At 42.1% G+C, this 23,444-nt stretch overlaps 1 protein-coding gene across 1 annotated transcript; it reads right to left on the bottom strand.

The window, feature by feature from the left end:
• Window positions 1-1,060: 1,060 nt before the first annotated feature.
• Window positions 1,061-15,954, bottom strand: TMPRSS11E (transmembrane serine protease 11E). The gene is made up of 10 exons (XM_041395721.1): window positions 15,858-15,954; window positions 7,766-7,885; window positions 6,399-6,514; window positions 5,904-5,971; window positions 5,287-5,450; window positions 4,279-4,317; window positions 3,099-3,279; window positions 2,615-2,880; window positions 1,608-1,750; window positions 1,061-1,222 (listed from the first exon to the last, which is right to left on the bottom strand). Exons 1-10 carry the CDS (start codon window positions 15,952-15,954, stop codon window positions 1,061-1,063), a joined length of 1,356 nt encoding a protein of 451 aa, XP_041251655.1.
• Between the last annotated feature and the right edge of the window lie 7,490 nt (window positions 15,955-23,444).

Below are 23,444 nucleotides of genomic sequence, written 5' to 3'. Positions count from 1 at the left end.
TTCTGGGTCTGTCAGAAGTCCTGTCCTGCTCTGAAGGACAGGGACATTTCCACTGTAATGCAAAAGCTTTTTGCCTTTTTTTTTTTTTTCAGGATATAGCTAAAGATGCACATATAAGACTATAAAGACTTGAGAACAGCATTCACAAGAATAAGAAGTTCGAGAATTTTTTTTTGACGAAGGTCATACTAAGATTGTTTCAATCATCCATCCTGCACAAAAGGCAAAGGACTTTTATTCAGAAAAATACAGTCTGGAAAGATAAAACTGGAAATTAATTCAGCCAAATATTGTGCTATGACAACAAACTGATATGAACATAAGGTGGTTTTTTGTCTTAAGTCCAGCAATCACTCCCCTGGCAAATGCTGTGGTAGAGACTGTTTATATGAAATGATGAGCAGGCATACATTCACTTGTTCAAAGAAGGTAGACACAAGCTGGTGTTTTCCACTAATTTCTTTCTCAGGCAATGAAAAGTTCTCTATTCACTTAATTAACAGTCCAATGTGATATTAGGAACCAGGACTTGGCTCTAAGCCATCTTCCATTCTTCATTATAGTGCACTCTCTGGAATGATGCAGGAGAAAGCTCAAGAATTCAGAAGTAGAACAGCCTTGGAGTCAGGGCCTGGATTGCAGCTTTTCTGAGGATAGAATGGGCCTTGTGAGCACACAGCAAATGGATGGCCAGGTTTCAGTTATAGCTTGTCTTGGATGCTGGTAGATGATTGTTTGGGCTCAAACACTTTGCTTGGGTATAAAAGCTGGGGCCAAGACATGTGGCCATGTAGAAAAAAGGGTCAATATATTGCATATAGATGAAGGCAGTTGTTCCTCTGACAGACTACTTCCTGAACAAACAAATGTCACATGGATCAAGTCCATTCCTGTCTGGCTGTAGGCCAAACCAATTTCAAGTTCCAGACTGCTCCAAGCTTACAGGTACTTTATACACGACCACAAGCTAAGCCAGCAGCTGCTTAGAGGGTGACCACAGAGCAGGATGTGCCAGGGGAATAGCTGTACACAGCCCACAGAACTTAACCTGCTCCAGGTTTCAGATGCCCGTTTTGGAGTGGATCCAGTTTCGATAGTAAGTCACTCGTGTGTATACTCCTGGTTTATTTGGCTTGCCACATTCATCTCCCCAGCTCACTATTCCCACAAGATACCAGATTCCTCTGGAATTCGCATGCACCAGTGGCCCACCAGAGTCACCCTAAGGAGAAAAATGTCAACAGACAAAACCAGTAAACAGTCATGAAACTGCAACGCTCAAATTCTTCTGTTACAATTGGTGGGTATTTTTCTGTAGACCTCAGCTATAATTCAAGTCTCACACAGTTTACTGACAAGACACAGGATCACAGCCTGTGTCTAATTCATATCCTCACATCTGCATTCTCTCACTTCTGCATTGTATATAAACTTCATGCAAACTGAAGTGCAGACTCCAGCATATGAGCCTTGAAGCTTTTCATTTGTATCTATCAACATATTGAAACTCATAAACTTAAGATTGCCCAAAGTACATTTTATTTCTAGAAAACATCACCTTCCACCCCACCTATGTCCTTTTTTCTACTACCAATAAAGAGACTTACCTGGCAAGCATCCACCTGCCCATCCAAGTATCCAGCGCACAGCATTCCAGCTGTTATCGCTCCACCGTACACTTGTCTCCTATTACAAATCTCAGTACTTATAATTCTCACTTCTGCTTGTCGAAGCTGGTTAACACTATAGCCTAGAAGGAGAAGTGGCATTAGAATTTGTAAATAGGTAAAAACCTCAATAATTAGGAATAGCAAATTTTTCGTGCCACTTTTCTGCCATCACAGGCAATTAAGGGAGCTACCCAGAAAATGTCTCAGTATTACGAAAGTCAATCCCCACCCCAACTCCCAAAGTCCTTCACTTATTCCCAAACATAACTCCTATCCATCTTTCATCATCACCAGATGCTCTTTAGTGTAATGGACAAATGGATTTCAGTGCTGCATTCAACTGTAGGCTACATAGTGTGTCCTTGCTATGACTGAAAAGACCCATTTGGTTAACTGCAGCATAGCTTTGGGCAATCACTACACATCCCAAGGGTCTCCCATGAAACACAACCTAAACAGGTTTGTGGCTCTCACAAGCAGATTTATAGTCCCATCCTCTCTAACCTCAACGACACAGACCAATTTGAAAAAACCTCACTCAAATCACTGGATGAGGTCTCACTTATGACCAAAAAGAGAAAAACTGATGAAAATTGTCATGGTGCATCTGCAAAATATCTTAATAGCAGAAGAACTCATGTCAGAGCTAAACCCAGAGGAACTGGAGAACCAAATGTATTCAACCAGTGCTGTGTGTACAAAAACTAAGAAAAGCTGCTCTTAAACCCTGTAAAACTAACCTTCAGGGTTTTCCCCCCATTCCTGATCCACTGGCCAAGTCAGAAAAAAACCCAGCCAATTAAGTCCAAAGATATCTCACTGGGACATGCGCCTATTAAACACCAAGTCTGAGGAACTCAAAATAAACAAAAAACCCCATAAAACTAACATCAGTCTTCTCAGGGACATGGGTGACAGGGCACAGGGAGGCAAGAGACACTCACCATCATTCTCCAAAGCTCCCCAGCCAGTGACAAAACAGGAAGTGTTGTCTGGGAAAACGTGAGATGCTTCAGGAAGGCAGACACTGTGCACCTCACTTGTGAACTCAATAGGAGAGGCAAGTTCCACAACAGCCACGTCATAGTCATGCTCAAGGACAAGGTCACCGTATCTCTCGTGAACAATAATTCTCCGGACAAATTTTTTCTGTTTTGGAGGTCTCAGCAGAATTCCAAAGCTGGCAGTCCACCTCCGAGGATCTCTTACTCTGTAAGATGTTTGAGGTTATGCCCGAGCCACACAAAACAACATACCTAAGGGAGGTTAGGTCTCCATTTAAGCATCAAAAAGCAATGTGACCAGGTTTGCTGAAGGAGAAGAGTAAAACTTAATTATCTTTCAGCAGATACAGATATTAGAGGGTCACAAAAGATCAGAGCACCCAAGATTCCTAGGCCTGTAGGATGAGAGGTGCTGATGCCTTACCCTCTAAAGCAGTGGGCTGCAGTCACCAGCCAGGTGTTACTGATGATTGATGCCCCACAGCGATGGGTCCCATCGAGCTGAATGCTCGCCTGCCATGGCCATTCTCCCTCCCGTGCATGCTGCCCGCCAGTTATTCTTTCCACTCCTGTGAAGGATGATGTCTGTCTTCGTATTCCACAGCCTGTCAGAGAAAAGGCAGCTCTGTTTTAGATGATTGAAGGCCCTCATGGCTGCAGGCACAGGTGTAACAGGGCAGGAGTCTCCATCAAGAGACAGCCTAAAGCAGGGAAACCAAGTGCCATGGTCACAAGTGTCTCAGGATACATGCAGGGTAAACAAAGAAGTTTGGTAGAGGAGTCAGTACTTTTCATTAAGCCAGTTTTCAGACACACAAGCCCATATGAATTCCCATGGGACCTGAAAACTGTGTATCTGAGATACTGAAAGAAAAAGGATTTTGTCAGGTCACCTCCAGATTCGCCTTGGCCACTGTGCCAACAATCAGGTATTATCAGCTGAAAAATGTTAGATTCAAACCAGTTAATTTTCAGAGGCCATTTGAAGATGGAAAGCTAACATGCAAAATCTTCAAGACCATGCAGTGGACTGATGGAGTGCCCTGGGAGGGTACTTATCCTGTCTCCCAGTTTCCTGAGGAGCTCTAAGACCTCAAGGGAGAGCATAACAGGAGGACTGAGAACTTGTCACTCTCCGGGGCTGTGCCACTGCCTTGCTCTGTGTGGACAGCTCTTCTCCCTCTCCCACCCCCTGGTCTTTCCTTAAAGTTTAGGTCAAATCTGACAGGCATCTATTGCCAAATCTTTCTTCAGGGAGGAGGAGGGCAGAGAGAAAATGTTTTTTGAAGGACTCCAGCAAGAATCATGGCCCACAGCAAAACTGTAGTCCTTCTGCAGACTTGCTAACAGCAGCTCCCTACATGCCCCTACTTCCAACAACCAACATTAAAGCAAGTGCTTCCCACCACCAAGCCAGAATGTTTGATTCTACAAATGTATAGAGCCAGCAATACAGCAAGGACATGAGCTGAAGTCTCCCCTGGCTCATGCACTGTCTACTGTTCTAATATCTGCAACAAATTCTATTTTCAACTTGTATCATGAAAGTACAGAACCTCCAGCACTGTGTCCCTGGATCTTTACTATAAAAAATGTATACTCACAGTTGTTTAAAAGGTTATCTCCTTTTTCCTTATTCAGCTCTGGAATGAAAAGCAAAGACCACAGTAAGTTTACCACATATGCTACGTGATCCAGCCCGGACTTTCTTCCTGTACCCAGGATACAACAATTAAATGGCTTGCATTGCTGCCTGGAGTGACAGTACAAGAACTAGTAATTTGCTCTGTTGGAGAAGTTTAGTTAAGCCTTTGTTCCTCACTGAAAGGCCACAGGATGCACATTTCTTGCCTCAGCTCAGAGCTAACAAAAGCAGCAGATGACTGCAAGTGGGTCCAAGTTACACCTACATGTACGATGTGTACAGCCACCAGCAAATGCCTACAGGCCTTTGTTCAGGTTTAGTGTGGCAAGGTGGTCAGATGAGTCTTCGCGAGTCCTCAGTGCTGGGATTGTCTGAAGGGAAACTGCAACATTTCTAATTTCTTTCCTACAAAAACCCCTCTGTCAGAGTCAGATAACACTCCACAAGAGATTCATGGGAGAGGATTATTGCCCCTTATCCTCGGGATCTTGTTATGGATACTTACTACAGAAATCTGTCAAACGACAAAGGAAATGGCAGAGGATAGAGAAGGGAGCAGCCTCAGCCCTGCATTTTTAATAGCTTGAGGACTCTGCATTTCAGTGCCTGGTTATAAAGGCTCTTATTCAATTTACTGCATGTCTTAAAGTTTTTTGTGAACCCATGGTCACAAAGCTGGACCTTTTTTGATTAATTGAGGGGAACTATCTCATTCAACACAACCAAGTCACACAGGGAAAGCCTCTGATGCATGGAGAAGAGCTCGCACTCATAAATCAGTGCCAATATGTTTTAGTTCTTTCCATGTTCCGTCTTCCAACTTCCCATGCTGTCAGCCTAACAGACAATTTTGAGAAAAAAAGAATATACAAGAATATTTGCATACTAAGGTGAAACTCATTATGCTGAGAACAGCCAAGTGTGAGGAACAAATGCCAAGCTGAAAACACAAACCTAAGGCACTTGCCTGTGAGTTTAATGGTAGACTGGTCAACATTCAGGTTTGTTGAGATTGCTTTCAGCCTTCTGAGTAACACACGGTTGACTTGACCCCAGGTCGCTGCTTCACTGTCAGCAGAGGGAAATTTAAATACCAGAACAACAGATGCAAGCACTCCAACAGGATCTGGGCTACAAACCAACAAAAACAAACGGTGTCGTTCTCCTTGCCTACTAATGTTCCTGGTTCTGCTTTGTACTGCCTGCCTTCTTTATATGAGGTCTGGTCTGCACAGATGTCCAGAACAAATAGCATGTCTGTGCTCAAGTAAAGGAAGATAATGACATGCCAGCAGGGAGCAAAAGCTTCTTGCTATGACAGTGATCAGAGGGAATTTTCTGGGAACAGTTAGGGAAACACTAATCAATCTGCAGAAGTATAAAACCAAACTTCTCTTCCTTGTTGACCTCTAAGGGTAACTGAGTCCTCAGTGTTGTGAGCACTAGAGGACAGCAACAACCAGACAAGGCTTAGTCACCCTGCTGGTGTAACCCAAGCAACCAGGAATGCTCCATATTGTCAACAGGTAGGAAGAAAAGGTATTTAGCACATCCCTGCTTATTCCTGGCCTTCACATTACTTACCTTAGACTAACCACGTGGGACCTGATGTATCTTTTACTTAGAAAGGACCCCCTGAATACTTCAGATATCTGTTAAAAGAAAAGAGTGTGTTAAAATACACCTGCTATAAGTACATGCTTTTACAATATAACAGTCTCATGAGCCTCTGAAACACATGAAAATACCTTCAGATCTCCACCCCTACACCAAAGCTACCATTAAATTTCCATCAGGGAATGGAGATCCAAAATAAACAGCTGAGTTGGCTGATTTCTCTCTCCATTCTGCTCTGTGCTTGCCAGTTCCACCACAGGGCTTGTAGAGCAGACAGCACCTGTGCTTACCATCTGCATGTACAAAGTCAGCTATGCATTTCTAACCCACAACAGCAAGGTGTGTAAGGTAAGGCCAGCCATGTAGGGATGAAGTACAACCACCTCTGACTCTATTTTCAATTACATGTTTGCAGAACTCTTCGGCATAGGTCAGGTATAAGCAGAGAAGCTTTTAGTTTACCATGGTTTCAATATCTTCACTTAGGTTCCTGAACTCCTCTGTAGTTTGCCTTTCATACTGAGGATCATAGTCGACATTGGTGATTAGGAAAGATGCATTGTAATATCTGTCTTGATCTACAGAGGAGAAAAAGAAGAAAAGGTAGCTGATCATCTTTAGTACAATTCAAAGACGCACAGTATCTCACAGAACATGGCACAAGCAAGGGTCCTGGCCCTGGCAGTGATCCTGTCAACTGTGAAATTACAGCTTTAGCAGCACTTTGGTAAAAGGGTGCTCTGGACCATCCTGTTGCTCCAGGGACCATCTAAGGGCTCATTTCTTCTTTGAGGACCATCCCAAGGCGCTCCAAATTACACCCACTACAATATTGCCCTGGAGTCCATCTTCTTGTTGGCCTGAGATGAGCACAGCACGAGACAAAGGAGCCCTTCTGACTCAGACACATCCACCCCTCCCCAGCTGCACTCTGTCACATTCCTGCCCTTCTGAGAGGCAGGTGGGGCAGAGCTGTTTGCATCTGGTCAGTGGTTGAGTTAATTTTAAAATCTGTTTCTTGGGTGTATGGCAGAGAGGAGTCCTGCAACACAGAGCTGGCAAAAAGCAAAGCTGAGCTGTAGCTCTGCCACTGCTCCTTCTGGTGTCCTAGTGCAAGCCACGGCCTCATTGACTCTTGGTGAGCTGAGATGGCCACATGATTAATTCCATTCCAGCAGGAAAGCATTTCAAAAAGCTCACACTGCTATCTCAGAGACTCGGAATGGAATGACTCAACTTCATTCATGAGGCAAGTGACTGGGAATGAAATTAATTGTCCTCAAGTCATGAGCCAAGATGGTTGGACTTGGTGACCTTAAAGATCTTTTCCAACTTTAATAATTCTATGATCTGCTACTGAAACTGGGCTCTTGGCAACCAGTACTGAGTTCTGAGCTCTGAAAAGACTAAAGCTCTGCCCTCTCTCTTTCTGGAATATTCTCAGCTAGAAGGGCCAGGTTGAGTTTCTGCAAAAAACCCATTCAAGACTAAGCTTACTATGCAACCTGAGTACTAGACACACCTCTGGCTTATACAGAACACATTTATCCTTTTGTCAGTCAGTGGAGACACCGGATACCAATGGAAACACCAGGGCAAGAAACAAAAGGAGGATTAAAACTGAAATCCCTGCTTCAAGTAAAGCACATCTCAAGTATTCTTACAGGTCTTCAGATCAATCTAGCTCTCAAAGAGCATTTTGAAAGTTCTCATGTGAGTTTCATACCAGGGGCAAATTGCAGGCCTAAATCATCTGGCAGGACCACAGTAGCAAGTGAAACACAGCAGATTCCTGAAAGCTTGTCACAGCAAAATAGCAGGGCACTTACCGTGGCACAAAAGAAATGTAATCAAGCCAATGATGAGGGCTAAGCCTACTATCACTGACACAACAATGACTGCGATCTTCCATGGCTCCAAGCGCCTTACTGCTCTGTCCATCTGGATCACTGCCTGTATTGAAGAAAACAACATGGAGAAATTCAACTCCAGTACAAAGACAATAGTTTATCCAGAGTCTAACCATATCTGGCACAGCTTAGCTCAGCTGAAAAACCCCACAGAATGAGGTAGGTTGGGAAGGACCTCTGGACTCCAAGGGTCTGACTGTTTAAACTAAGCCCCATTAAAGTAGGTTGCTCCAGACCTTGTCCAGTCAAGTTTTTAGTCTCTCCAAAGAGAAAGATAACTCAGTCTCCCAAGATCTCTGGTCCAGCCACTGCCCATCCTCATGGCAAAAGCTCTTCCTTTATATTCAGTCAGAATTTCTTGTGTTCTAACTTGTCCCTGTTGCCTCACATACACACTGAGAAAAAGTTGGGCAGGATTTGCTAGTAGAGACAATTTCACTTCAAGAAATATTACACAGATTTCAGGTGCAGCCAACTGCCCACACAGGTACTTAAACTGAACATAAATGTAATAATTCATGACTGATGAAATAACCTCTGCCCCAAGGATACTCTAGTCAACCAAAGATGCCACATCATACATAGCTTTGATTATATTTAGTTGGTATGAGTAGTAACATTTCTTGAGTCCCTACAGGGTTTGGGGCTTACTGCTCCAAAGCCATACATATATTGAAAGCGACCACATCCTGTGTCCTGCCAGACAGTCTATAGAGAAAGAGGTACTTGTGTGTAAATGTGACATGGCAACAAGATCCAGTAGTAACTCTCTGAAAGCCACAAGGAGACCTGTAAAATGAGAACTTGCCTCACACATGGACAGAGGCACAGAAGACTTTTTCCTCCACTTACGTCCTCCAGTGCAGCATTAAGCAACAGAACATTAGGAAAAATGCATTTTTGTGTATGCCCTCAGTAGCTTTATTGTAGGATGATGCAAAATCTTATGCACAATTATTAAAGATCCCCAGTAATTCCACAGCACACCATGTGGTAATTGTCATGCCACATACCGAGCCCCTGCAACATGGTCTGCATTAGTACATGGTATCAGAAAAACACCTGAGATAATCTCACAGATATCATGGAGAGACAAATGGCAGCAGCCAGCCCTCAAAAGGAGGACTGGCTGGCTACTCACCATGCTGCTTTACACCCCCCTGATCCATGCTGGTATTGCTGTGAACTTGACATACTAAATGCTGTTTTCCCCTTTTCAGGCCTATGGCACCACCATCTCTGGGCAAAATCTGAGAAGCTGCAGGCAGGAAGAGGAAAAAAAGGCAGACAGAGAGAATAAGAATTTGTAGATTTTCTGACTACAAGGTGGAAAAGAAGAAATCACAATAAAAGCAGAGCAGGTTAACAGCAGAGGCTCCACCTCAGGAAATGAGCTGAGTGGGCAGATGAGCAGTAAATGTGAGGGTCTGGTGCAGAAATCCAAGACAGCAAATGGCATTGAAGTGGTCACAGAGGGGGATGGTGTTATACCGTCTGCTCTGATGGGAAGAAAACCAAGTAAAGCCACAAGCAAGAAATGGCAAGAAAAACAAACAGGAAAAAAAAAATCAAACACCCCTGCCCCCCCCCCCCCCCCAAAAAAAAAAAAAAAAAAAAAACCAAAACCAACAACCAGATAGCACTACAGAGGAAGGAGATGAGAGATCTGCAGGCAGCAAGGGTGTATTCAGCAAGAGACAGGGAAGCTGGAAGAAACTTAAAGTTTAATCTTCTCATAATATAAAATCTTGGTTTTGGCTAGTGAGAGTGCTAGCTAAATGGGCAAATTTTTTACCCATTCAAAGAGGTGGCATACTGGAAAGAAAATGTTAAAATCGAGGAGCTTCAGCCAGCATCACAACTGCAGGTAGTCACAAGCAGCAGCTTAGCGTTACCAAAGTATACAGGACAGGTGACCAAGATGAAGTCTTCTGCTTCAGAGTCACATGGTATGGAGAAAGCCAGTACCTCTCCTTCTGTGGTTCCTACTTTACCATGGTTCCTACTTTGTTCTGCTCTCACAATGCATAGCCCAAGTTTTCCCCACCAAACTGGCTCAGTTTCCTGATGTGAAGGCTATAGGGCAGTATATAGGAGTCTGAAAACCCAGGCTGGCCAAGATTACTCCTTTGCAAACTACAAGTTGCAATAAGCACATAAATAACATCCACCAGAACTCAACTGGCTCCACTGGGGCCTTGACTTCTCACCATCTAGACCTGCACTGTATATGCTGTCCATCAGCTCTGAGAGTTTAGCAGAAAAAGAGATTCAGATAAAAACCTAAAACCAGTGGAACTGTTCTGCCTCAGTTTCTTCAATACGCTGCAACCTTCCATAGAACACTCCCATACCCATCTCACACAATTCCCAGTCCCAGGGAATTGCAACACACCTCATGGGCAGTCAATTATTATTCTTGAGGACAAGCCTCTTGGCTAATCAGAATAGCCCACTATGGCAACACGCCTCTGCCCCTCCTCAGTAGCCACATCTCATGCTTGAAAGAGGCAGCTTTTGCATTTTGCTTTGCTCTCCTCACTGAAGAGCTTTTGCTTCCAGCCTGAGCCCCTCCCATCCATCTCAATCAGACTGGTTCCCATCCTGCAGCTGTCCCCACTCCAAGGGCTTCCACCTGAATGGCAATTGGAGCACCAGCCCTCTACTGCTCTTGGCACAGAGGACACACAGCACAGCCCTGGCAGTGTATGGCTGACTCTGCAGATATTGAGGCAACTGTGCTCTTGGATCATAACTGCTGCATTTTCTGAACTGTATCCAGACAGGTTTCCTCAAAACATGGCCTTATGCCAAAGCTACAAAGCTTAAGATTAAAGAAACTGAGCATCTCCTTGCCTGTGAGACTCATGCTCTCACAGGCAGCACTGTCCTCCCAGCCATCTGTCTCTATTTCCTTTTTGTGCAAATACCAGCTACAGCCACAAACACTGGCAGCAGAGACCCCTTTCTCCTCCAATATTTCAGAACTGCTTGTTCTCCATAGATCACACAGACTTGCAAAGAAAAACAGAAACCTTAGGAAGTGCTGTAGTGCTGAGGGAAATGGAAACATGGGATATAAGGACTAAAACCCTATGCCACCTCTGATAGTGATTTCACTAAACATTTTTTTTAAGAAAAAGATTTAAAGCATTCATATAATAGAATCATAGAATGGTTTGTGTTGGAATGGACTCTTAAAAATCATCTAGTTCCAACACCCTTGCCAAGGGCAGGAACACTTTGCACTTGACAAGGCTGCTCAGAGCCCCACCCAGTGTGGCCATGAGTACTTCCAGCCAGGCACGGGACGTCCACAACTTTTCTGGGAAACCTGTTCAAGTGCCTCACCCCCTTCACAGTGAAGAATTTCTTCACAGTATCTCCCATGAATCTCCTCTTCTCCGGGTTGAACAGCCACAATTCTCTCAAGTCTGTCTTCAGAGGAGAGCTGTTCCAGCCCTCTGATATCTTCACAACCCTTCTCTGGCCTTGCTCCAAAAGGTCCGTGTCCTTCCTATGTTCAGCTTATCCAGGGCTGGATGAGTACTCCAGTACTCTGCAAGAGCAGAGTAGAATCACCTCCCTCAAACTGCTGGCCACAGTTCTTTTGATGCAGCCCAGATGGCAGGTGGCTTTCTGGGCTGTGAGTGCACATTGCTGGGTCATGTTGAGCTTTTCATCCACCAACACCCACGAGATGTCAACCAACATCCACATACAGGTAATTAATTTGTATACAGGATATACAAACTAAAGTGGAAATATCTCTTCAAAACCAAAACAGCTTCCTCCCTTTAGCAGGATAGTTTTGACTTCCATCTTGCTAAGTAACAGAATGGAAAAAAATAAAAAAAAATTTTGCAATGGAAGCACCAAGACTCATCAACTCCCACAGTGTACAGTTACCAGTAACCTTCAACTGTAATGTCTGTGTGTGGGACCCAGCTCAGTAGCCCCCATGTTTTGCTTTTTGGGTTTTCTTCTGTTTTATCTCACAACTAGGCATGCCTAGCTTTGCTGAGACAGAGGCTAGGATGGTTACTGAGAGCCAGTTCAGGTTATAGCCACTCAATGCTTTCATTATGCATACACATTACACCTCCAACCAGCTCTTCACTCCCTAGCCTTTTTTGCTATGGTGCCACAGAGGGCAGGACTACCAGAATAACCACCTTGACAGGGATTTCTGTGCTTGGGACATCCTGCTCCATAGTTATATAATTTAGTGGCAGGTGGATCCCCCATGTTTAGGAATTAGACATGGTCTTCTCCGCACTCTAGTAACCAAGCAAATTCTGCTCCACCCAGCAACACGCAATGGCCAGAGAAACACTGATCCTCTGCAGTGCTGATGAAAGCCTTCCACCATGGATACATCCTTCCTTTCTTCCTGTAGCAAAGAGACATTACTTAACTAACAGGTGTTCTCCTCAGAAGACCCCAAATACCACAACTGTCTCTCTGATGCCTTCTAGAGTCTGATGTTTCACACAGCCTCATGTTTCTTGTTTCCTTATATCACAGGCTTTGACGTTTTTACTGCCCAAACTCCAGTAAGCTGCAAATTAACTCTTAGCAGGGCCAACGGGGAATTCAGCGTTCACGCTTTAGCATGAATGAGATAACTCAAATTCCACAGGAGCAAACCCTAACAAGAGATCAGACCCAGACACCACTGGGAGATCTCAAAGGCCAAGTCCTCTCTGCTCTTAAAACCACCTCCTTATGGTAGCTGGCAGATTTCAGTCTGCAGTGAATTAGTGAGAAGTTTCAAACCCAAGATCCTTTATTTCAGTACAGGCCTGCTTATCTTGGCAATACTATCAGTGAACATTAAACCTCCTCCAGCAATCTGTGTTCTCATTTAAAATATGAGTCATTCCCAAGGGGCCCAAGATAATCCATGAAGACAGCAGCATCGCTCCAGTTCATATCACAGCTAATTCAGGTTGGGAAGAGCAAATTATTAAATCTCCTAGCTTACACACCCTGGCTCTGAGACAAAGACTGCGATCACTAAAAAGTTATTCGGTACTGAAAAGAAAAAATCCAAAAGAATTATTTTGAAAATAGATATATTTTAATATAATTAAGTATTTAAAATGCACTAAAGTTGTGTTTAAAAACAGATATATTAAATCAAACCTCGATACAAGATATTTTAATAAGTGAAATACAGCAAGAAATAAAGCAACATTAATAGTTATTGCCATATAATGAAGAAGAGTTATACCGAAATTTTACAGAGCTAAAATTGGTCTTCCTTGTGAAACCAATGAGAAAGCACATAGGATTTCAGGTTGGACTTTTGATCAGCCCCAAATGAATTCTTTACCTTTGAATTTGGAACATTTACCCAAAAGTGAAAGACAAGCACAATACACAGGTGACAAGCTGGTTTTCCTCTAAACCTGTACCAAACTTCCTAAAAGGTTACTATATTCATTCACAATACAAGTGATGCAAGTTCAGCTCCCACCTCTGCCTGACAGGGTTTGTTTCACTATATTGAGATTATCCATGTCTTCTGGTTGAGTTACTGTGTGTTATCAAAAGCTTCAGCAAGAGCAATGCCAGCAAACTGATCAGAACCCATGTCTTCAGACAAAAAAAGAAAGTGTAACTTTATCATGTGGCCCTAGTCACGGAATTTCTGGATAAGCAGGGAACAGCCACCCTATTCTGCTTTATAGATCTGCCCTTGATATTTTTTGACTTCTTAAGCTAAGACCTCATAGCATCCCAAACTAGATTTTCTTTTAGATTAATCCAAACCATGTATTCTTGTGCCAGCTCTTTACTGTGGTTTGCCACATTCCACAGGAAAAAAAAAAAAAAAACAACATGCAACCTCTTCTGTGTGATCTGCTGCTGTCTTTCTATAACACATTTATTGATATATTTTTTATTATTATACCCCTGCCAACTGATAATCCAGTATTCTCAGAAGAGCCAGTGGCAGAGTTTGGGTGGCACATCTGATGGGGAGGGTCTCTCCACATTTATAGTCATGACCAGTTTTCCCAGCTTATGGATTCAGGTACATGCCTACAATACAAGTAGTACAATACAAGTTTTCTTCCTAGAAATAGGACCTTTCACAGGACAACTGAACAGACTAATCTGCTGGCCTGGTGAGTGTGATTTAAAAATCCAGACTAGGTCCCTGGAGCTATCTACCTTGGCAGGGTGGTTGGGAATGGCAGCAAATGGGATACATCTGGCTTAATCTAGGAGGCCTATAGAAAAAGCAAGACTTGCTAATTTCACTCCCACCTTTACCACAAACAACCACACCAACCTAGCACTTGTCCTGTGCTCTTGTGGCATGCTCAGGACACGCACTTCTAAAAGAATGGGACAACAACCTCAGCTGCTTTGAGAACTGGAGCAGAAGAAGCTGGTGCCTGCCTAAGTACTGCCAGACCCTTTTTTGGATGAGGTCAGTTACCTACCAGCCTCAATTACTCAATGTTTGATATCTCCTAAAGCATTCTGATACAATGAAAGACTTCCAAACATTGAAGGTATCTGCTGAGGGAAATGAAGTGTGCGTTTTTCTATGCGTCATACTAAATCAGCTTGATCTCCCCACACCCTTGAACAGCCCACAAAAACAGTAGGTGCTGCATGCCACCCCTCTGCAGTCAGATAAAGCATCAGTAATGTATTTGCCACTTACTAATTGAGCTCCTCCCCTTAACCATCCAATTTTACCAAGGTCTTGCTGCTTCCCCAGAGCACGCTTCAGCTGGGTAAAGACAACTGCTCCAAACACAGCTCTTGTCATTTGCTTCAAGATTCAAGGGCAGCATTCAGTCTTTGGGACGTCTTAAGTCAGAGCTTCTCAGCAACTATATCCATGATGCCAAAATGCTGCTCATACAGGCTTTCCTGGTTATCCAATCACCTCTGCAATCAGCACAAAAAGTTTGCTGCTCCTTACTCCCCCATCCATTTTGCACATGACTGGAAGTTTTGAGCTCTTTACTCATTGGGGTAGAGGTAGCCTTCCATACCACTACAGCAGTCTGTGGGATGTAACTGTAATGCCAAGGACTGAGATATCCTTTATCATTTATTTGTCTTTCTACAGCTGACTGCCACAGCCAACCTCTTGAGACTCTCATGTTCTGAAACAAGTTCTAGCAGAAGTAGGAGGACTACTCACTACATAAAGACTTACAATTTGCATGAACACTGAGAGGCCTTCTCAGTGTAAAGAAAATGTTAAGTACATGGCCACTGACTGCAATCGGTTTAGGAAAAATTTCTGTAACTTTAACATCATCTTCCCTTCCAGCTGTGTTGGTCATAGACAAGTATCTTGCTCTGTTAGTTTGGCAGTCACAGATGATAGTAGATCTCTGCTTTCCAGCCCTCAAAAATAGCTCTGCCTGCCTCCTTTTGTCCTTCTTTGATTCCTTGAAATCCACTCCAAAAGCAAGACACCACACAAGTAGTTACAGTCTCTGTGGGTTTTCAGTTTGATTTTCGTTCCAATGCAGGGCGGGTGAAATGGTCAGGTGCCAGATCTGGTGTGTTTCCAAGCTGATTCTGCACAGATTAACACTTCACTGGCTGCATATAAAGTTCATTAAAATAATCAAAAGCACAAGAAACTACTTTTACCAACTGTACTCTGCTTGTCCTCTCATCCAGCAGTTGTGCCTACAACACATTCTAACTGTGCTAGCACAAATGCTACGTCAGTCAGGACAGTGTGAGATGACTCTCACCTGCCCTCCACATAGGCCACCTTGATTTGCCATACTGTGCTGTGGATGAGCTGGAGAATTCTCAGAAAACATGCATTTTGGGTGAGGAGAAAGGCTGAAATATCAGAAGGATTACTGATGCATGAAAGGCAGATGAAATCAGAAGCAAGCTCAGAACCACTGCCGTTCTCCCCACACCTTCGGTCAAAGCTCAAACTGCCCAATAAATCTATACACGATGTAGCCATGCTGCCCAAAATACCAAGAAGCAAGTCAGAAGCTCGTGGCACTCACCTCTGTGTACCACTGAGAAGTCAGCAAGAAGCTCTTCTCTCTGGGAGATCCACTGTCCCGAGCACCACAACACACTGTGCAGCATCTCAGCATAGACTTGAGGCTTTATCTCCTGAATTAAGAAAGAAAGGAGTCATAGGCAAGTCAGAACAAACAAGTCCAGCAAGTCTCGGTGACAGAGGCTTACCCAGTAGCATGATTCCTCCCCTAAAACAATAACAATACACTTCTTTCATCACACCTTTCATCCAGGAATCCCGAAGCCTTTTCAGAGCATTAGCTACACCCTGCAACACCCCAAATCAGAAGAGCCATGAAAATTTTGCAAGGACGCAGAGTTTATTTCCTTCTTTGGTATAATTAAGAACAAATCAGAAATTGTGGGAAGGATCAATGCAGAAAATTTGCATGGTCAAGAGAAAACATTCAGTCCTAGGTCACGTATGGAGCTGACAAACTGATGCAGAATCAAAAGTATGTGCCTCTTAATTCCCTTGAAATTCCTTGAAATTGGTCATTTGGCCAGAAAATAATCTGCCCTCATAACAACAGCTGAATTAAATTTTTTCATTCTTCTTTAACTCCTTAGATGATCATTTTAATTGTGATCACCTAGCTACACATACATTTCTGTCCTGAAAAAATTCTGCTGTGTCATAAACATTTGCGATATAAATATTTTCAAGCTGTAAATAAGAAGTTCTGCTTGTGCTAGTGACAGCAAGTTAGCTGACAAACAACCATCACAAGCTCAAACTCTAATTTAAAGTAGCATTTCTGAACCTCTAGAAATGCTGCTTTAAGTTTTAAAGTTTTAAGTTTTCTCAGTATCACTAAACATACTAGAAGATGTATGTGACCACATAGCCTGACACACAGATCTGTTTCAGAAGGAAAATAAAGAAGTCAGACCTCACAACAAGATACAAGTGGCACACATTTTCTTTGCTCTACTGCAATAAACTTTCTAACCTCTAGGGACTCTTTTCCTCCACCTTAATGACCTCAATTTGACCCCTCTGCAGCTCAGGGATCACCAGCTTAGTAACACGCTGATGCAAATACACCTTACATGTCTGGAGCTCTTCCTTCCACCTTACATAAAGTCCATAGCCAAGTAACAGGAAGATGCCTTTTGGAGAATGCCAGCTTCCTTTGAGTGAAGCACAAGCTAAAGATAAGCCTCAGCTTCTCGTAATTTGGATTCAATGTCTCAGCATAATTTGTTACAAAACATGACGAATACAGTTGTTAATGACACATTTAATGTAATTGCTTCTCAATTCTTTAACTGGAAGCTGCATTGCTATCCCATATAGGAACCTGAGTCAGTCCAGATGTGCAAGCAAAATGCAGTCAAAAGCCTAGCTAGAGGGTGACAATTTCCAGGGTAAAGTATCAAGTGTCACATGATTACCTGACCTGAGCACAGGTGATGCAAAGACATTAATTCCAGGCACCCCATGATCCTCAGACATAAAGCTCTGCCTTGTGACTTGATTGTGCCATAGGTGGAAGAATGTACAACACAGAGCCCTCATGGCAATCCTTGTATAGTCTCACCTGCAGGGAAAAAAAAGCCCTGTTGCTGCTTAAAGAAAGAGGTTAAACTGAGGATGCTTTTCTAGGGCACTGAAAAGCTCCTCCAGGCCTGATTTCATGACAGGAATGCACTGAACTGCTAAATAATGTGATAATCCTGGTCAATAGTCCCCTCTCTGTACAAGGTGTCTGAGTTTCTTCTTTTACTGCAGCAAAAAACTCATATGAGAAAAAGAGACAGGCAATAACCACAAGTGGTTCCATTGCCAGATACCAAACAGGTTTGACTTCTGACTCCAGAGACAGTCTTCTTATGTGCCCTTTTGTGCTAAACTGCAGCACTTTTTAAAAAAGCCTGGAAAAGTTAGGAAATGCTGGGAAGGAGGCAGGGTTGTAGCCCACCTGGGTACCACATAAAAGAAAGAAGACAGACCCATGGAAGCAGAACATAAAATGCCATAGATCAAGACCCCCACCAGAATCCAGCTGGTGAGGAGAAAAGTTTCAATGATTGGCTACAGCAATGGAGTAAGGAAGTGAGGCTCACGTTCACCAGAGACTGGGGAGCTTCCAGAGTGGATTAAACCCAGCAAAGGATGAACAAATTTCTGCTTAAAGTGAGAGGGAAACAGGATCTGCACTTCACATCACGAAGACTGAAGCTTCAGTCTTCCTGATGTGAAGTACAGAAGCTTCAAATGGACAAGTGGAAAGCAGACTGGTGCCCACAGGAAACAACATATCCTGTTCTAAATCCCATGGTAGACACTGCAACCTCAAGAAAAGACTACTAGAGAAGTTACAAAAAAGTAACATAGTAAAAAAAAGTTTTAAAAAGTCTGATATGAACAGGATACAGGGACAGAGAGCCAAAACCATGGTTTCCATGTTCCACAGGATTCTCCAAGACACGGACAGCAGACGCAGAATGCTTACCCTAAAAACGGACTTGGACACTGCATGTATAAAGGAAACATGGTGGCAGGAAGGCAATGGAATGTGGGAATCCCAGGAACTATTATTCCAATTATTTCAATTACTCTGAAGTAAAATGTGAAACCTTTTACATTGATCACAAATACTGGATTTCTGTAGGTTGTAAATAACTGTTTCAGGCAGTAGCAAATCCACAAAATTGGATGCAACACCTGATCCCATCCTGAACAGTTTAAACAACTGGTTTATCATCTTTCTGTCTGAACTATATCAGCATCAGATTCAGTATTTCTAAAGACACCAAAACCAGATCAACTACTGACATGCTGAATTTCAAAGATAGAAATTATATAAAATTATAAAAACCCCCTAAAACACAAACCTTAAAGTGCATGTTTTCTGGAGACAGACTATTTCAAAAGATAATGTTAATCTTAGAGCAAATGCATCCTACCTGGTAAAGGAAAATAAAAAAGCCTTGAGGAAGACTGAAGCCAAATATAATGGTATCTTAAAAACAACAAACCCATTTGGAACAAGTAAATAAAATAAATAAATGATAATGCTTTTTCTGAAGCCAGCTCATTATCATAGGAATCTCTGCTATATTCATAAATTGTCTGGAAAAAAGAAATACTGAGATGATAATCATACAATAACTGTCCAGTTATCACATTACAGAAAAAAATACTACAGCATGCTGCAGAAACATAATTTTGAGATATCATGTAATAAAACAACAAATGAACTTTGGAATTAAAAAGTGTGAAGTGATATATATTAAAAAAATTCCATTCAAAATGATACCCCCTAGGTGTCAGTAGTTGAATTATTATTCCTTTCAGAAACAAGACTGAGGCAGTTTCCTGTGAGAATATCAACTCAGAAGCAGTCAAAAAAAATTAAAAATAAAAAAAAGGAAACCCAAAAAGAATGCTAGAAACTACTTGTAAAGAGAACAGAAAAGCAAGAGGAAACAAACTTATATCCCAATATCAATAAATATTATGCCTGCATTAAATTCTGGTCCATTTGCCCATCTCAAAGCTTATACAGAGGAACAGTAAAAGAAAGCAGAGCACCTGATCAAAGGAACAAAGCAGCTTCTATGTATGGTATGCCCAAATAGGCAGGATTGTATAACCTGACAAAGGTATAGAAATGGATGGGGGTCTAGGGAGTATAATGTGGAAGAGTGAAAGTGAACAGGAAACCACTGTTCACAGTTTCTCCTCATACAATTACTAGGGGACTTCAAACAAGAGTGACCAATTTAAAATAGGCACAAGAAAATTCTGACATATAAAAAAAGAGGTTAGGTATGTGACTCTGCTTCAGTGTATGTAAAATGTCAACTATTTTGCACATTCAAATGGAATAATAAGTTTTCTGGAAGAAAATGCCACATAGAGCTCTTAACGTGATGATTCAGCTTTGTGATCCAAGAATTTCCTGACTCATATCACTGGAAGTTTAAAAAATATTCTCAGGAAGGACCACAATCTGACTGCTGTATCTCATATTCTCTAGGTGCCCTTCATTGATTACTCCACAGGAACCTAGCTCATTTAGCTGCCAGGTATTCCTTCACAACAATAACAAAGTACTATTAATCCTTTGATAGAACAACCACCAACTTGGAATCTATGTTTTCCCCATCTGTGTTCTGAGCAAAATGTGGTCTGATCCACCTACCTTGACCAGGAGCCACAGGAAGGACATATTGGTGTCTTTTCGTTTAGACAGCTGATGGCAAACTTCTCATCAGAATAGTTCAATTGGAATGGTCCTACAGGGATCATTTAGCCTGACTGCCAGGTCAGGCACTACATACTCAGCACCTGACAGCACATAAGGCTCCAGGTGCAGACAGGCTTGTGCTCTGCAGCAAAAGGCATTCCTGGCCATAGGCTGCCCTTTCTGTGTGATCTGCACCTAATGACACATCAGACTCCAGAAAGGGCTGTGGACCCCCACTTTAGCTGGACAGAGTTTCTGATCTGAGTGAGCTTAAAGCAAAGCACCTCATATCTTGCACATGACCAAAATTTGCCACTTGTTTTTGAAATTAATTTCAGACATACCATATTTTTTCCTTAGATCCTCCCAAAATGTGGCAGGTGAGATATGGTATACAACAGGCACTTACCTGAAGTCAAGACCGAAAGTTACTTTTTCTTTCCCATGGGGACACTGAGAAGACATTAATGCATCAGTGATGGATGAGCCAAGTATGTTTTTCATTTTTTCTCCTCCAAAACTGTCCAGTTACCAAGACACCTGCCAAGGAAATAAAATTTCCTTTATTCATAAGAATTCTAAGTTAACATTAGAATAGAAAACTCCTGAAAGAATATTTGCATCTACAGAGTCTCCTGCCTGACAAATTCCTTATCCTTCAAGAAAAAGTCAACACAATTACAACTCTTGAGGCACACACATCACCACATCTTTGTAGCCTCAAGTTTAGAGAGTTCAGTCCTCAGTGCAGAACATTGCAACTGTGTCACAGTTGTGGTCTACAGCCACAGTTGGGAAGAAAAAAAGGCAGCCTACAGGATTACAAAATTGGAATAGAAAAGGTAAGATCTGTATAATTAATGTCACAAAAAAGTTTGCAACACAGCTCTCTTGTTACCCATCGCAAAGGGAAATCCAAATTCCATAGTTTATGCTTTTCCTCATGGTTGCACTCAAGTATTTTAGTTGCACAGTAGCACATTAGTAAATAAAATATTTTAAATATTAAGCAAAAAAAATATTTTAAAATCATTATTTTAAAGTGTTCAGAAAAGGTATATTCAAACTTTTGTGTAAGGAGAAAAGAAGAGTATACACCCAATGCACTTTAGAAATTGGCAACAGTTTGAGTGTACTTTCACAAAAGGGAATATCCTTTATCAGGCCCACACAAAAAATAACTACTAAACATTTCCTTTCTCATTTTATTGAGGGAATATCTTTCATTATGAAACTTTGGGAAACAAAAGAAGTTTTCAATACATAAGGACCTTCACCCACATTTTGCTTTTTCACTTAGTCGCACCACGATATCTGAGGCTATCATCAGGTCTTGACTGATTACCAAGGCCAGAGGACTTGCTGCCAAGTTTATTTTTATTAATAGTCTGTTTAATTAAAGTAAAAAATATGCTTGGAACTTGAAGCCTTCAATCCACCTTGGGCATCTGCTCTAGCCTGAGTCTTGGTCTACCTGATATGTCCAAACAAGATAATCTTGCTGATGTCAAGTCCCTCCGAACATGAGAATGTACATAGCCCTCAAGCACCAGTAACTGCAGGAACTGAAGCTGGAAGAAATTCAACACAAAGCTAGACTTTGAAAAAAAATGTTAGTGATATCTGAGCAGGAACACCCTATGGTAGTAAGGCATATATGTTGCTTAACTCTGGTTCAGTTGTTACAGAGAAAGAAGGAAATCCATGAAGGGAGAGACGTGACTGATTCCAGAGCAGGTTCATGGCTTTATCTTAAGCCCCAAAGTTTCCTACAGGGCATGCACAGAGCTTGGAGTTTCCCCATAAAGAGCTCACCATCCTGCCTCATTCACAAATGCTCTGATACATTTAGTGTCACCTTTAGTGTCACCTAAATAATCCCACATCCTATGACTTCATTCTCTATCCTTGCATAAAGGATACAGTAAGCAAGCCAAAAGCAAACAAAGGTAAGTGCTGTTTCAGCCTTTGAAAAGACACTTGATAACTTCCTCCTTTTAGAACACTGCTTTGACTTGTCCCTAACAAAACACTAACAGGACAGGTTGCTTTGCTAGAAACTGTATCAGCACAAGCTACAGAATAGCCAGGATTCTGCTCAGCAGCAACCAGTGCCAACACCTTGTGTAGAAGCTGCATACTACTTACAGCAGAGCTTACAGCACAAGTGAACTTAAATCTTCAGCTGTCCTTTTTTACTGCTGTAGTATGAACTTAATTGAACTCATGTATTGCAAAGCCAGTGGATACAGATGTAATTTTTTATTTCTGTGAACATTCACCTTTTTTTCCCATTTTGTTCTGCTTCCTTTGTGCCCTTAAGAGCAAACCGTACAGTTTCACCTTAGGCTCTGAGTCAAGCAGCATTTAATCAGTCTCTCATTTAGGCTAATCCTAAAAAAAACTCTCCTCCTTATTAAATTACTGTGTAGAAATTTTTCTGTTTGGAACCTCCTGCTGCCTTGTCAATCTCTTCCCTAGTTGAGAAATGAACATTATCCAGAACTGCCCTGACTTGCAAAATGCTGAAGAATTGTCTTAAACACTAATCCATTAACAAGATCCTGCTCTACTAATGTGTCACAAGAATTGTTTCAGCAACCCTTGTGACTCCTCCCCATCATGTTTGCCAGGACAGCTCTCGTTTTCTTCCGTAAGCGCTGTTGAGACATGGCCATGCCCACAGTCCATACCATCACCATAGTATTTAACCTCTCCTTGGGCAGTCCTTGAAACACAGAGAAGCAAGAACAATCAGCTGCTGCTGTAATGAATTACCTGGGTAGGACTTAGTGCAACAACAGAAACTGATAGGCTCAGTTGGATGACTCAAATCATCTTCAGATGATTTCATCTTCACCCAGCACAGAGCTGTGCTAATACCCACTAGCTGAAGATTTCTTCCCATTACTTCAGGGATGACTATTCATGTACAGACAGTAATACATGCTTGGAGACCAAGTTGCAAGTCTCATTAAAGGCAAAATAAAGAAGGGGAGAAGAACTGGGCAATTAACAAAAATATCTCTCCTAAGAATTTGGTTTTGGATTTACATATGTCTCTAAGGGGTGAAAGATGACTCCGGAGAGCAAAGTAATTTGGTATTTGTGTGTTCTGTTTAACATAACTGCTTTACAAAGCTAGTTAATTAAATATCTCTTCTTAATACTTATTTCTATTGTGAACGATGAAATTAACAACCTGTTCACGAAAGGACAAAAATATTTTCAGGTTGTCATTAGTCTGTATGAAGAAGGAGACACAAGGAAATGGAAGTGGATATGATCTTGAGCAAAGCCCTAGTTTCTAAATCAGGAAAGGGAAAGTAGTGGTGAGATTCTCATCAGTAAGATGAGAATCAAAA

The sequence above is a fragment of the Onychostruthus taczanowskii genome, unplaced genomic scaffold (genome assembly GCF_017590055.1).
Source record: "Onychostruthus taczanowskii isolate IOZ18803 unplaced genomic scaffold, ASM1759005v1 scaffold12, whole genome shotgun sequence".
Taxonomy (NCBI): domain Eukaryota; kingdom Metazoa; phylum Chordata; class Aves; order Passeriformes; family Passeridae; genus Onychostruthus; species Onychostruthus taczanowskii.
This window is presented reverse-complemented; position numbering and strand designations above follow the sequence as displayed.

Excerpts from the sequence above, each read along its gene's own strand:
- TMPRSS11E (XM_041395721.1), bottom strand. The coding sequence starts at position 15,954 with ATGCTGAGATGCTGCACAGTGTGTTGTGGTGCTCGGGACAGTGGATCT. Across the intron at positions 7,886-15,857 it reads TCAGTGGTACACAGAGGTGA|TGATCCAGATGGACAGAGCA; the intron begins GTGCCACGAGCT and ends CAATACAGGCAG. Across the intron at positions 2,881-3,098 it reads GCAGCCCACTGCTTTAGAGG|AGTAAGAGATCCTCGGAGGT; the intron begins GTAAGGCATCAG and ends AACATCTTACAG.